This window comes from Lolium rigidum, chromosome 5 (genome assembly GCF_022539505.1).
Source record: "Lolium rigidum isolate FL_2022 chromosome 5, APGP_CSIRO_Lrig_0.1, whole genome shotgun sequence".
In the NCBI taxonomy this organism is placed as follows: Eukaryota; Viridiplantae; Streptophyta; class Magnoliopsida; order Poales; family Poaceae; genus Lolium; species Lolium rigidum.
Genome location: NC_061512.1, coordinates 48,929,612 through 48,944,528, shown reverse-complemented (window position 1 = coordinate 48,944,528; position 14,917 = coordinate 48,929,612). Strand labels below are relative to the sequence as shown.

At 47.5% G+C, this 14,917-nt stretch overlaps 2 protein-coding genes across 2 annotated transcripts; one reads left to right on the top strand and one right to left on the bottom strand.

Moving 5' to 3' along the window:
- Nucleotides 1-5,608: 5,608 nt before the first annotated feature.
- LOC124652408 lies at nt 5,609-9,163 on the top strand. The gene is made up of 6 exons (XM_047191418.1): nt 5,609-5,821; nt 6,139-6,344; nt 7,140-7,431; nt 8,010-8,117; nt 8,305-8,555; nt 8,646-9,163. Exons 1-6 carry the CDS (start codon nt 5,609-5,611, stop codon nt 8,734-8,736), a joined length of 1,161 nt encoding a protein of 386 aa, XP_047047374.1. The 3' UTR covers nt 8,737-9,163.
- A 2,141-nt stretch (nt 9,164-11,304) lies between these two features.
- Nucleotides 11,305-13,045, bottom strand: LOC124655940 (FBD-associated F-box protein At1g66320-like). Its single transcript, XM_047194767.1, has 2 exons — nt 12,056-13,045; nt 11,305-11,967 (listed from the first exon to the last, which is right to left on the bottom strand). Exons 1-2 carry the CDS (start codon nt 13,043-13,045, stop codon nt 11,776-11,778), a joined length of 1,182 nt encoding a protein of 393 aa, XP_047050723.1. The 3' UTR covers nt 11,305-11,775.
- Between the last annotated feature and the right edge of the window lie 1,872 nt (nt 13,046-14,917).

The window sequence follows — 14,917 nt, the reverse complement described above, 5'->3', positions numbered from 1 at the left end:
ATTGGGGCATTTGAGCATTAAAGTCTTCAATCTCTCCCATGCTTGGGCAATACTCTCTCCATCATGAGGCCAAAAATTATATATATGGTTTCGATCTTTGTGAATTTCACTTGGAGGATAGAACTTGGAATAAAATAGAGGCACAATATCCTTCCAATCAAGAGAGTGCCCGTCCTTCAATAGTTTATACCAATGCGCCGCTTCACCAGATAGCGATATAGAGAATAGTTTCTTCTTCACTTCATCCATAGAAATACTGCACACTTGAATAACCCGCATAATTCATGCAAAAACAGTAAATGATTACTAGGATGGACAGTTCCATCCCCTTCATAGCGGTTATCCATAACACGTTCAATAATTTTCATAGGTATTTTATACGGAATACTTTCAGCAGGTGGATTTAAAATATCAGAAGCATCATTAGAGTTATCGCATATAGGAGATAAAGCATTATCAGAGCAAAATATTTCTTCCAAAGCGGAGGAGCTAAAAAGATTATTTTTATGTAAACTAGCTTCCCCAAGCTTAGACTTCTTCATAGCATTAGCGATAATTGCATTCATACTAATAACATTGCTACTATCATGTAAATAAGGTTCCATAGGTTTTTTAATTTTCGCATCAAACCATCCATGTCTTAAATCAGGAAATAGAATAAGAAGCTCACTAATTTTTTTGTTGTTTTCCATTATGCCTAACTAGTGAAAAATAAAAACAAGAAACAAAAAGATGTAATTGCAGAGTCTAAAGGAAATAGCTTCGAGTACACACACAATGGCGCCAGAAAAGTACTGTTACCTGGAACCGGAGTGTGAGTACCTTTTACCTTTCCTCCCCGAGCAACGGCGCCGGAAAAGTGCTTGATGTCTACGGGTGCTTCGTTCTTGTAGACGAGTGTTGGGCCCCCAAGAGGAGAGGTTTGTAGAACGGCAGCAAGTTTCCCTTAAGTGGATCACCCAAGGTTTATCGAACTCGGGGAGGAAGAGGTCAAAGATATCCCTCTCAAGCAACCCTGTAATCACAAAGCAAGAAGTCTCTTGTGTCCCCAACACACCAAATACACTTGTCAGGTGTATAGGTGCACTAGTTCGGCGAAGAGATAGTGAAATACAAATAATATGGATGTATATGAGTAGTAATAGCAATCTGAATAAAATATGCAGCGAGTAAACTTATGCTAAGCAAGAGGCTCACCTTGAGGTGTGGTTGCTCGATGCACACCAACGCCAAAAATACCTCACCCCAAGATGCGGTACTCACACCACACACCGAGCGCCACGAAGGCGCCTCACCTAAATATCCGGTGACCCTCGCCACAAAGGCCTAGGTCACGGTTCCACTAAGGGATTTCCTTCGAGGCGGAAACCGGGCCTTACACAAAGCTTGGGGCACGCATCCGCAACTTAATTGGAGGCTCCCAAGAAATCACCACAAAGGTCTCAAATCCGTCTAGGCTTCCAGGAACCCAAGAGTACCAACTTTCTTGCTTTCACTTCCACGAATCACCGTGGAGAACTCAAACCGATGCACCAAATCTAATGGCAAGAACACCACAAAGATGCTCAAGTCCTTCTCTCTCAAATTCCAACAAAGCTACAAAAGCTATTGGGGGAATAAGAGAGGATGAACAAATAGGAGGAGGAACACCAAATTTCTCCAACATCTAGATCTAGTGGATTCCCCTCACAAAGAGAGGGATTTGATTGGTGAAGATGTAGATCTAGATCTCCTCTATCTTTCTCTCAAATAGATGCAAGATTCATTGGAGGGAGAGGGAGATAGCAAGCTCAAAGAAGGTCAACAATGGAGGCAAAAACGAGCTCTAACGGATTGGAAACTTTGGGGAAGAAGACCCCCTTAAACAGGGCAAGAGAAATCTGCCCGTTATGCACAAAACTCGTCAAAACCGGAACTTCCGGTCATTTGGGGCGGAACTTCCGCCCCCCGGAAGTACCGGCCAACTTCCGGGTGAAGTAGGGCGCCCCCGGAATGCTCCCAGTATGAATTCTGCGTGCATAATCGACATTTCCGGAAGTTCACCGGAAGTAGGGCGGAAGTTCCGGTCACCGGAACTTCCGACCAACTTCCGCCCAAAAAACTGCTTCACGAAAACTTCAATAACTTTTGCATCCGGACTCCGATTTCGATGATCTTGGGATCGTTGAAATCACAACAACGAGATCTACAACAATATGCATAGAAACATCATAGTCCAGAAAAGGAGGATAGAAACAAATGAATAAAGGTTTTACCTATCTATAAAAGGCAAACCGGTAAAACCTCCAATATGGAAAATGCAACAACTTGAGATAGGAGACTTGGATTTAGGTGAAACCAACTTTGTTGTAAAGAGGATGAAAAGAGCTACCACACAAAGAGTGAAAATATTAAGAACAAGTGGGGTAGGTTTTTCTATGTATTTTAGAGTGAACCTCTCAATACGAGAAACCGAGAAAAACTCCAATATCGAAAACGCAACAAGTGATTCATGTGGAATCCGTTTTCGATGAACTAGAGCTTGTCATGAGAATAAGCACAAGCTCTAAAACACCACATGGATAAGATCCAAATAACAACCAAGAAATATGATGCAAGGATGCAAAGGTTTGAGCTCTCTCCGAACGATACGATCGAGTTACTCACTCGAGAGTCCTCTTGATAGTACGTCAACTAAACTATAAACCGGTCTCCAACTACACCATGAGACCGGTAAGAAAGAAACCCTATCAAGAGCAAACCTTAAACTTGCGCATTCCACTTGAGCTCGATGATGACGATCTTGACCGCATAAAGATGGAACGCCTTTCTTGATTGTGCTTGCTTGACGAAGTCTTGTGGATTGCTCCCCCATAATCCACCATGGGAGAGCTTCTTGTTCCGCGCATCTTCACATATCCATGATCACCATATGGATGGAAAGAGTCTAGCAAAGGATCTCTTCGAGATGGCTCATCTTGAACTTGCACTTCATTTCTTCATGGCAAGCTTCAAGCAAATGATCTCTTTGAGTTGGCTCATCTTGAACTTGCACTTCATTTCGTTGATGTCTTGAAGTTAACTTTGAGAGCTCACTTCATCTTCATCTTCAAAACATACTTGACACCTGATCTTCTTCATTTGCTCCTTATTACAATCTTGAAGCCAACATATGTTTCAAGCATTGCCTATGGACAACTCCTACAAATATAACTCAATGCAAACATTAGTCCATAGGGATTGTCATTAATTACCAAAACCACACATGGGGGCTCCATGCACTTTCAACATCGGTCCACAACCACTCATGTGGGCCAGTGCCCTGTCCAGGGCGTAGACCACGACCATATGTGCAGTAGGGGACAATTGTCCCTCTCCTCCCATACATTTGTGGCAACCCCTCCCCAAGTTTCCATAGGGAGGAGGACATGAGCATCTATAAAAGGAGGGGAGCTGCCCTGTAGAGGGGATCCTCTTCCAGACCCTAGATCAGATCTACTTTCTCCTTCTAGTTAGAGCTCTCCAGATTAGACACAGCTTCTTCAACTAGAACGTTGTAAAATCATCTTGGTGCTTCATGAGTTGTCAATACCAGACAAGGCAGGACGTAGGGGTGTTAGGGACCTGAACCTGGGTAACTCCGTGTGTCTCTCTGTCGTGCCGCTGTCGCTTCTCTCCTACGTCGCCGTGGCTTTGCGAATCTTGGAGCGATGCTCTTAGCCCCAATGCTCGATAACCTTATTAAGGGTGTTGCCGAGGTACATGTGCTCCTCTCTAGACACGAAACCTCGACAGTAGTCACCCACTCGCGCCCCTCCCTCCGCGGCGCAATCCTTCCGCCATCATTTCCCCTCGTCATTACCGACACCTTTTGTTTGGGGCGCTACTCGCCAGAGTTCACGATTTGTGCCGACGTCCTAGTGTGCACTTTCCGGCACCAGGACAGGTCCCTGGCTACCTCCCGCCGGCTCAAACCCGCCCACCGACTTCGACGCCCATGAGTCGTTTGGCCATTAGCGCAAATGAGTTTGAGTACGAGCCTTGGACTATTTTCGGTCATCTGAGCCTACGATATTGGTCACTGACCCATCCGTGTTGCACGCATATGGACCTCACTAGGTCAATCGAGATCTTCTACAAGAACGTAGTTGACACCTCGTCGGACGACTCTTCGGAATTCATGGTTTTTGCGGCATCCCTCATCGATGAGCACACTGATAGGTAGAGGCATGTGCACAAGGCTCGACAAGTCCACACAAGGACAATATCAAGAACAATCGCGAAGCTAGTCACTACAGGCTCTTCAGGGAATACTTCCATCTAACCAATCAGTCTCTATGGAGCACCTATTCGGACGACTGCTATCGCATGTCAAGAGTCATGTTCTTGGCTAATATACGTGGCGTGAGGGGCTACGGCCCCTACTTTACATGTAAGTTCGATACCTCTTGTAAGTTAGGCTTCACCGTTTACCAGAAGTTTTCGCAACTATTCGCATGATTTCATATGGAGTGTCAGGTGATCTCATTGATGAGTATATGCGAATGAGCGATCACAAGTATTGAGAATGAATGAGACCCCAAGTAGTTTGGGATGATTGTATTACTATGGTGTCATTTGAGACAGTGGAATAGGAATCTTAGATCCCATAAAACTCCTATGGAATGTGCTAATTCATAGAGATTCGGAGGAAGTAAGACCTCATGTTTTTATGTCCTATGTCTACAATTTCTGAATTCTTTTTGTGTGACATCCAAACGACACTTATAAGGAATCCAGAATACACGTCTCACTTCACGTGTTTCTTCTATCTTATATTTTAAGTTCATGTGTTTCAAACATGGCCTTAAAGTTTTTCTATAAATACAAGGTGGAGGATCAAAAAGATGCAGACGATCTTGATACTACCAAACAACCATATCGATAAAAATAGCATCAAGTCTATTTTCGCTAGACTTCTTTATTATTTTTGGATAAGTGATGTGGATATCCTTCTTGTGTGGGATGCTAATTTTGATTGTAAATGTTTGGACTCTTGATGCGGAAAACCCATGACGTCTCTAGAAGAAGTTAGAACTTCTCTAGACAAAAGCACACATTGGTGTTGGAGTGCACTCTATACCTCAACCTCTCGCATTAGAGAGTGTAGTAATTTACTAGTTCTAAAAAAATCATTTCATGAGAACTAATAATAAATTGGATGGTTAGTGGGATAGGTATACATTCAACATATAGTTCCACTTTGTTAATCTTGAATCTCACTGATACGTGTGCTCGAGTATTGTGTGCGTGTCAACGTGTATCTTATCTTGTACCCCCTGTCTCTAGAAAAATAAACTTTCTGCGAGGTATAAAACATATTTTTGAGTAGACGACGCGTGCACCCATGTGCTGACCCTGCGCGGTACACGGGAAGTGGTACAGTAGACGACAGACGGGGTGAACGTGACGCGACGGTCCACGCGAGGCCAAACGTGACCGTGTCCACGAGTTACGCCTCCGCGGGGCCCACTCGCCAGTGACACCGGCCTGGCGCTTATCCTGGGTCCAGCTAGGCACCACCACCACCAACCAAGCACCAAACTTTCGCCAGATACTCCGCCGCCGGCGACGGCCGCCCGCCCCCCGCATGCCGATCTCCGCCGGCATCCGCGCGCCGCCGCACGGGGCGTCCCTCTCCGTGCCCGGGACCGGGAGGCGGTACCGTGTGCATCCTCCGGCCTCCGTAGCGGCGGGCGGCGTCCGGCGCAGGCGGCTCGGGGTGGTGGTCGCGGCGGCCTCCTCGGCGGCCTCGCCCGACGAGCTCCACGCGCGCGGCAGGCACCTCCACGGCTTCCCCGAGGTGAGCGCCGATGCTCCTCCATCAAGCGCATGTTTATTCGTCCGTTTTATAGTTGTTAAAACATATTTTCGCCTCTCTGTTTGAGGAAACAATCATCTGTATTTAACATAAATTTACCAAAAAAATAATCATGCAGATCATCTGGAATTATGAGAATTCGACTGATTATCATACATGTGGATTGAGATGTGAGGAAGTCGCTTAGCTTTCACTGACAAAGAATAGATCCTCGTGTTCTTGAACTGGAAAACTTATCTAGATAGACCTGTCATCTTTTAATACTGTTCATCATCATGACGCTATTGTATTGTTTGCAGGAATCTTCACTATGGAACTTGATAAAAGACGTGGAGCCTCTGGATCTAAGCGTAGTCCAGAGAGATGTTCCTCCCGAAACCGTGGACGCAATGAAGAGGACTGTTTCAGGCATGCTGGGTCTGCTCCCGTCCGATCAGTTCAGCGTTGTGGTGGAGGCCCTTTGGGATCCCTTCTTCAAGCTGGTGATATCTTCAATAATGACAGGGTATGCCTTTCTTCCGAATCATATTTACAGTTGAATTTGATTTGGTTGGTCAAAAGGAGTCCCATTTTGGTATGATTACCTTTTGCAATTGTGTGCATATACAAGTAGGAAATGGCTTGATGTTGTATGTAGGTCAACCAGTTATGTGAGGTGGACTGGAGAAGCATGCCGTTAGTCGTAGGCTGGTAGCCTGCTGTAGCGTTGATTGCATATCTACGAACAGGAAATCGATATTTGGTGTCACTGGTCACTGTAATTTTAAGAGTTGTTAGGACACTTTGCTGCACTGTGATTCACATATGTGACATGTGGAAAGATGTGATTCTTCTTGCATAGTTTCTCTGCCTAAATGATTTAGTGTTGGTAGTACAACTTTTGTCTTGTCTACTTAGACATTTGTCACATATAATGTGCAAATGTTCCTTGATGTCCTCCATTCCCTTCCACTTGCTGTCAGAATGCTTCATTTTTCTTCTTCATAATTCTAAAAACCACAGGCAAAACAAGTTGCGGCCTAAACTTGATTATTCAGATTTCAGCTTGAAACACTAATCTCCACGGTGATCAACTTCCTTTCATGCGATAAACTTATATTTTTTTGTTACATTAACGTTCAGGAAACACCATTAGGTGGTTGTTTTAGTGATATCCAACACTTTGTTTTATTCACTTACTTTCACTATTACAGAAAATCTGAACCAGCTCCTGCCTCCTGGTTATTTAGCCTGCTTATATGTGAATTTGGTTAGCATTGCCTACTCATGGACGTGATAAAGTTACTTCATTCTTGTTCAGGTACACTCTGTGCAACGCTGAATACAGGCTCTCTCTTGAAAGAACCCTAGAGTTGTCTGATGATGAAACTGAATGCAACGAAAGATACAACAATGAACATAGTCACAGTGAACTTGATCTTGGAGGACCTATGGCTGTTATGGGATTGTCAGAAGATGGTGAATTGACCAATGAATCAGAAAATAGGGATGACCAATTATTACCGGAAAAGATGGGTGGACTAGAGAACTTAAACGCTCAAGCAAAAGAACATATTCTCCAATTGCAATCTCGCTTGGATTCCATGGAAAAGGTAGCATCTATCACATACCTGATTTTACAATCCCGCATGGTTGTTACTCCATTATTTTCACTATGTTTGTCCTCAGCCTTGGAATACTTTGTTTCAAAAGGGCTTTTCTTTGGGGAACTCGAGAGTGTAGCTATTGTATTGATTCCACTCTGGACCACTATTAATTTGCTTTGGAGTGGCTAAATGATTGTATTACTCTTATAATAGCAATAAGCATGGTAATTTCTCAGTTACTGTATGGTGGACTGAGGATACATATAGTGAAACAGAGGGAGTAATAGACTTCTCACCGAGTCACGGTTAGATGGTTGTTCTGTTTTCCTGCATATTAGCTATCGAAGTTCACAGACCTACTATGCTCAGAGCCATGTGGCATTTTTTTCAAAATTACCTTTTGTGTCAGAATGTCTACCTGGTGCAAGATAAGCTAGTTTCTGTAATATCTGAGGTCATCTTACGTTCTTTGTTGACAAATTAGTCCCATTTCCGTTCTTTATAATATTTTTGACTTAATCTTCCACCTTTTGACCATTGCTGGAGAATTTCATTGGATGCTTATTCTATTTTCAATCTTTCAGGAGTTACATGAACTCAAGAGGAAAAATTCCTCCTTGCAAATGCAACAGTTTAGCGGAGAAGACAAAAATGAGTTGCTAAACTACTTGAGATCATTATCACCTGACACGGTTTGTTCTGTCTTGAACCTTTTCATCCAGCAGTACCATGTTTCCTCTTGTTTGTACATATCTATTAAGTTCTTCTGGTAGGGCACTTAGTTGAACAAATCAATAATATCCAACAAAACTAGATAAGTTTCTCATGATCCAGGGGTACCTATTTGTGTCTGATTTGAGCTACTAACTACTTTTACAGGTTATCGAACTCTCAGAACCTTCCTGCCCCGGTGTGCAAGAAGCTATTCATTCTGTGGTACATGGTCTTCTAGCAACTCTCTCCCCTAAGATGCATGCAAAGCCCCCTCCACCATCGGAGAACATCATTGGTGGAACCCTAAATTATGGAAAGGGGGATGATGACCGTGCTGAACTCGTGGAGGATGTGTCTCTCCCATTTCAGCCCCTTATATCCATTCCTCGGGATCATCTTGCGCGTCTCCTGTTCTGGTAATATTAGTGGATTGATAGGTTTCTTTTCCTGTGCTGCTTATTGATACTCGGAGGCTGATTATCTGTGCGTGCAATGGCTGTTTTCAGGTGTATGTTGCTGGGCCACTACATCCGAGGCCTTGAGCGCCGGTTAGAGCTTTCCCAGCTCCTGGCAGTGTCTAGTGACGCGAGGTTGTGATTTGTGTGGTGACAATTGCCATGCCTAGCATTATGAAGCTTTTGCCGGTCGGTTGTCGTCTCCCTGCGAGCATGGAAACAGTCTGGCTGTTCCATATCACCTGTTGCCGCGTACACAGGAAGAGAGGATCTGCGAACCAGGGTATGTGAGCTCCTGTTCTATTTCGCCACAAAAGCTCGCGACGCGAGTTGCTTGCGGAGTGGCCGGTAGTACCCGTGAAGTTACCGGGTGGTGTTTCTTTTCGCTTCCTTGTGCTGTGCATATGTTCGGGTAGTTTGTCTAGCAATCGACCTCTGTAACTCCTTTGTCATCTGTAAAGTTTGGTTATCTATAATTATGTGGTTGCATCGTACTGTATATAGTTGAATCGCATTGGTTATTCCTATTTTGTAACTTGAAGGGCGTTCCCAGAAAGGTTCAGTCGCATCCCTTAGAATGTTTATCCATCCAGAATGAAAGTTGCTTAGAGTTAGAGAGATGTTCACAGAAACAAACAGTATTTTTTTCCTGAGCGCCCGTGCGTATTCGTATAGTAGAGGTGCCTAACTAAACACTTGTAATGTACGAAGTTGTTTAAATCAAAAGGTATTATTGCGCGGGGACGTGCGAGAGGGCGACTGATAATTGCCATCTACGTACCATACTCTAAAATTATCAACAATCTAGAATATCATATCAATATTGTTAGTTTCAGTGTGAACTGTGGAGTATACTTAAATATGCTATATATAGAGTATTGTATATATAGATATATTTTTTCAATAATCTTTGTCAAAGTTAGTGAAGATTGAATTTCGCAAACCAATACAGTGCGTAGAAGCCAGCGATTGCCATCTACCATGGAATTTCAATCCTGGAGATAGGAGTTTTCCATGTAAAAGCCACTGATAAACCATAAAACCAGTGAATTCTCGTCCTCGTGGAGCAGTTACCACTAAACTCCATGGCGGGTGTTCTTACTGCCCTTCTTCGCGCGGGGGAACCTCATCCCGATGACCGACCTGGCGTGCCGCATGGTGATCAGCACAACGGTCACGCGCGCCGCGGTGCGCCTGCTCCTCTACCCGTTCCCGGACGTGGGTCTGGCAGCCGGCGTGGAGTGCCTCGATCGGCGACGCACCTGCGCACGCACGGGGCCTGACGCGTGCACCACGCCGTGGACCTGGCGCAGCCCATCCACGAGGAGCTGCTCCGGGAGCACCGGCCCGACGCCATCGTCGCCGACGCGCTCTTCTGCCGAACCACGGACGTCGCCGCCGAGATTGGCGTCCCGCGGCTCACCTTTCCACCCCGTTGGCTTCTTCCCGATGCTGGCCATGAACAACCTCGCCACCCTCCGTCCCGACATGGCCACCGGTGTCCGTGCCGGTGATGCCGGGGATCGCCATCCTGGCCTCCAACCACCCGGAGTTCCTCGTCCAGGAATATCACCTCGCCATGCTGTGGGAGGGACCGGATCAACGTGGCCCAGCTCGCTGGCTTCGGGGTCGTCGTCAACACCTTTTTTTTTTTCGAGGGTGAGTCGTCAACACCTTCGTCGATCTGGAGAGGTCCTACTGTGAGAAGTTCAGCCGCGCCTACTTCATCGGCCCCGTCGGCGAGCCGTCCCATGCAGCCGTGCACCGCGCGCGGCGGTGACGTCGACGTGGACTGCCTGCGGTGCCTGTCCACCAAGCCGAACCGGTCGTGGTGTTCGTCTGCTCCGGAAGCTGGGCCCAATTCTCGCCACGCCAGCTCCACGAGCTCGCGCTAGGGCTGGATGCATCGAACCAAACATTCCTGTGGGTGGGCCGCGGTGGCGACTTAGACGCACCGGACGAGTGGGAACAGCGCGTCGCCGGCAGCGGCATGGTCGTGCGCGGGTGGGCGCCGCAGCTGGCCGTGCTGGCACATCCTCGGTGGCCGCGTTCGTGACGCACTGCGGGTGGAACTCCGTTCTGGAGGCGCGGCGGCTGGCGTGCCGGTGCTGACGTAGCTGCTGGTATTTGAGCAGTTTATCAACGAGCAGCTGGTCACCGAGGTGGCGGCGTTCGGCGCGCGCGTGTGGGACGGTGGCAAGCTCAGCACGACGGTGGCAAGCTCAGCACGAGGGCAGAGGAGCTGACGGAGAGAGGGCGTGCCGCCGTCAGCGCCGCCTGATCGACGATCTGGTGGATGCTAAAGCCTCGAGGTTCCTTCCTGAGACCAGGACCCATAGCGTCGCGTTTTTGGCCAGTGCTAGGCGTTTGTAGATTACAGAGTAAACCTGATCCATTTTCCTTTCTTCGATGGTAGTATTCATTGACATTAGAGAAAAAAAACTCGCACCCTTGGATTACCAGCGAAGGATGACACTGCAGGAGTCATTTAACTGAAAATGGTTCAATTCAGATATAGCTGCATTCATTAACCACAATTCGATTTATTTCCACTGTCCAAGACGAACGCAGCAGCATGTTTAGTAAGGCTGAACTTGCAGGAAAATACTGGTGTGATGCTACAACATACAAACACGGCCATGCTAAAATTTACAGTTATGATGCTCAATCTGACAAAGCACCTCCAGAAGTATGCTGTTTGGACTTTTGATGTAGCTACCATTGGTGATCAGTCCTCAATATTTCGAACAGGTCTTTTTGGCAAGAAAAGCTCCAAATGGACCAAAGCGGGCTTCACTATCAGCATGTGAATGGATCAGTTAAATCCAAATCACGCACATCATGTATAGTGTCAGCATTGCGGACACATCTAGTGAATCTGAATTGAAACTGAGCAGCTTTGGAAGCCCTTTTCTCCAGCTGAAGCTCTCTGCTCTGTTCTGAAAAAAACTCCTCCCTGTTAAGATCAGGGTGAATGTGAAATGTCATCAACTCCAGCGCTTTTGCGTTCAGTACAAAGAATTTGGCAAAGTTGACTTCAGACTTATAGCCCTCATAACATTCCAATGCTATCGTCTTTACACGGATATCAAACCGTCTGATGAAATTCTTGTGTTTTCGACGACACGCATTGTTTTCCCCTTGAGACCGTGCCTGAAGAAGAAGATGGAGAAATGTAACATCACCATTTCAGATCAGTAAGTAGATCAAAAATGAGTAGTGGACAACGAATCATCACCTGAATGTAGAGCTTCTCCAAGGATGGAAAGCAACTCATCAACTCGATAACTCTATCGAGACTAAGAATTCCCATACGAACAGCCAAGATCTTGACCGTGCGCACCGCTGTTGTCAGCTTATCGACACGTGATCCCTTTATCAAGAATGAAAGAAACATTTAGAGCCAATTTCAGAACAGAAAAGGTGAAATGCAACGCAACTGAGAAGCTTCAGTAAGGTACCTGAATAACTGTGGAGCCGAACACAAACTTTGGGAGGCGATCCTGATCCGGGTTAGAAAACTCTCTAGTAATACCGCTGCGGACTTCCGCCAGTGTAGGCAGGGTGACATCAGAAAGGCAGCCTAAGGTCTCGAGTTTAGGCGCGGAGACTACGGTTACACGGATACCACTGGCGAATTCAAGGTGGAGCAACCTTTGAAGACACGGGGCATTCTCGATGACGAGTTCCTCAAACAAGGGGTTATACTGTTCAGGACGGACACCAATGCTTGTAAGGCTAAGGGAGATGATCCGGACACGACGGAGGCCGACGCATTTGTTAATGAGCAAGCATTCAAGAGCAGGTGTCTTTGCGGCAATCAAGTTGTGCAGCGCAAGCTCGCTGATGGTGACGGTCTCAAGTCCGAGCTGCTTAAGCAGGGGGAAGTGAAGCCCTTGGACGATGTCGTCAGGGAGTGTGCAATGTCTGAAGGTGGCAACAAGGAGGGTGGCCGAGAAGCGGAAGGCGGACGCCGGCAGCGGCTCGATTTCTGTAAGAGACCCGATGTAGAGCTCCTGCAGATTGTCCAGAGCGGCGGACCGGAGCCAGGCGTCGACGGTGGCTTCCGGGACGTGGAGGTAGAAGGGATCGACGCGGAAGCGGCGGCCGGGTCCCGGGTGGGAGGCGAGGATGTCCGAGATGATGCGGATGCGGGGGGCGATGGTAGGGAACTCGCGGTAGTCGAGGTTGAGAGGGGCGGTGCGCCAGAGGTGGCGCCAGCGGGACGCGAGGGCCTGGGTGCGGGCGCCGTCCTTGATGGGGAGGAGGGAAACGATGTGGCGGAGGTTGTCGTCATCGAGGCGGCTGATGCGATCGTCGTCCGCTCCGGCGGCCGGCGGTCTCTCCGTCGACCTAGGATTCGGCAGATCTGGAGCTCCCGGTGTCGCGGCCGGTGGCGGCAGCGACACCTTCCTCTTCTTTGAAGTAGCAGGTCCGCGCAGCTTACCCATCGCGGGTAGAGGTGGCTGGCGCCGCGGCCGAAGACCCTCTCGCATGGTCGAAGGAGGCGACGGCGGCTTGGTTTCTCGGGAGCAGGGTCGCCGGAGCGATCTGAGTCGAGTGGATAACACAAGGAAGTAGGCAGTGACAAACTAACTCACCTATTTAGGAAAAAATAAACTTGCTTTTCTAAGAGCATCTCTAAAAAGCGAATGGGATTTTCTGACTTTGCTTATCCAGACTTTGCATCATTGACAGCTGGGTCCCGCATATAGTGAGCCCCACATTTCAGTGACTCAATGTCAGGAAAATGTTAGAGAGATAAGTCAGAAAATCCGTGCTGCTAAAAAGATACCTTATCCGGCCGAACCACATTCTGGCCGCGAAAAACAGAAGCGATCAAACAGATTCTCCATCCAAAAACTGCAAACACGATTTCGTTGATTTTGGCGCGAGATATTCAAACCAGTGCACCCGAGTTTATTACAAGCTTTTGCAAAAGAGAAACTAAAGGTTCGTAAAATGTACATTAGCTACACCGGGATTTATACTACCATCACTAGGATTTGGGGGCGGTGACGGGAGGTGGAGATTCACTCCTCATCGTCATCGTTGTCCTCATCGAGAGGTCCATCGAGTCGTCGGAGTAGTCCACGATGATGAAGCTGCGCCTCACCATCTCCGAGCGAATGGACGTACGCTTGGCCCTGGGCACGTTGCGATCCTCGTCGTCAGCGGCGCGGGCCCGCTTGACCTTATCCCACATGTCGGTGACGACCATCATGAGGGAGATGCGACATGCCATGGCGAGGTGGCGCACCACCCAAGAGGCGTCTTCCTCGTCCTTGTCGGTCCCCGAGTCGACCTCGATCGGCGGAAGCACTGGATTCATGTGCGACGCCAGAACGAGGACTAGCATCGCTGCCGAGGATGACCCCACCTCGCCGTCATGCGCGTCACGGTGGAGTGTGGACTGCGACGGGCGGATGCCGAGCCACACGGGGAGCGCGGGTTGCGGCGGAAAAGCGCGTCGTGGCGGTGCGCTTGCTCGGAGATGCGCTTCGTGCGCGGATGCATGTAAAATGCATTCATGAACTTTGTAGTGTGTTGACACATATTTCCACATATTTGGGGATGTCAATATTTCATCAAGAGAAGCGTCTAGAGCACGTTGACTTCATGAGATGGGCCAGGAGGGCCGAAAGAGGCGGGGTGGCGTGCAACACATGCTTTTTTCCCCCTCGATCGTCTGATTCGCTTCATTCTTTCGCCCACGGACCCCGTCTGACCTAAAAATCCTATATAAATGACTTCACGAGGCTTTATCGACAAGAGCATCGTAGAAACACCAAAACACAGCTAGAACCAGCAAAGATTGGAGGGGGGAACTTCACCGGAGCCGCCGCCGGAGGGATCTCCACCTTCTTCAACTTCTCCATGATCATCATCATGATGAAGAGGGAGTAGTTCACCTCTGAACTATGGGTTTATGGCAGTAGCTTGATCTCTCTCGGTCTTGTTCTTCATAGATCCAGTGTCATATGAGGTGCTCAACATGATTATGGTCATATATGAAATTCCTATGTGGTGGATCTTCAAGAGGTCTACCGTCTCAGCTGGTCGCCTCCGCGAGTTAGAAGAGAAGCTATCAAGTCAAGAGTAAAAATAGTCAAATGCTACTGAAAGGGTTCAACGCGAGATGGAGGAAAGTATGTGTTATCACCAGATTTTGGCCAAATCAGGAGATGGGCCGTAAGTGAAGATGGGCTTGAAAGATACACGTGTGGAGCATCTTTGAAGCGGCCTTGCACGAAGAGTTTGGGCTTAATTGCCCGTGTATCTGTAATATAGTAGATCGTATGGTAGTTTAGATTAAAAGATAG

Excerpts from the sequence above, each read along its gene's own strand:
- LOC124652408 (XM_047191418.1), top strand. The coding sequence starts at position 5,609 with ATGCCGATCTCCGCCGGCATCCGCGCGCCGCCGCACGGGGCGTCCCTC. Across the intron at positions 6,345-7,139 it reads ATATCTTCAATAATGACAGG|GTACACTCTGTGCAACGCTG; the intron begins GTATGCCTTTCT and ends ATTCTTGTTCAG. Across the intron at positions 8,118-8,304 it reads GATCATTATCACCTGACACG|GTTATCGAACTCTCAGAACC; the intron begins GTTTGTTCTGTC and ends CTACTTTTACAG.
- LOC124655940 (XM_047194767.1), bottom strand. The coding sequence starts at position 13,045 with ATGGGTAAGCTGCGCGGACCTGCTACTTCAAAGAAGAGGAAGGTGTCG. Across the intron at positions 11,968-12,055 it reads TCGGCTCCACAGTTATTCAG|GGATCACGTGTCGATAAGCT; the intron begins GTACCTTACTGA and ends TTCTTGATAAAG.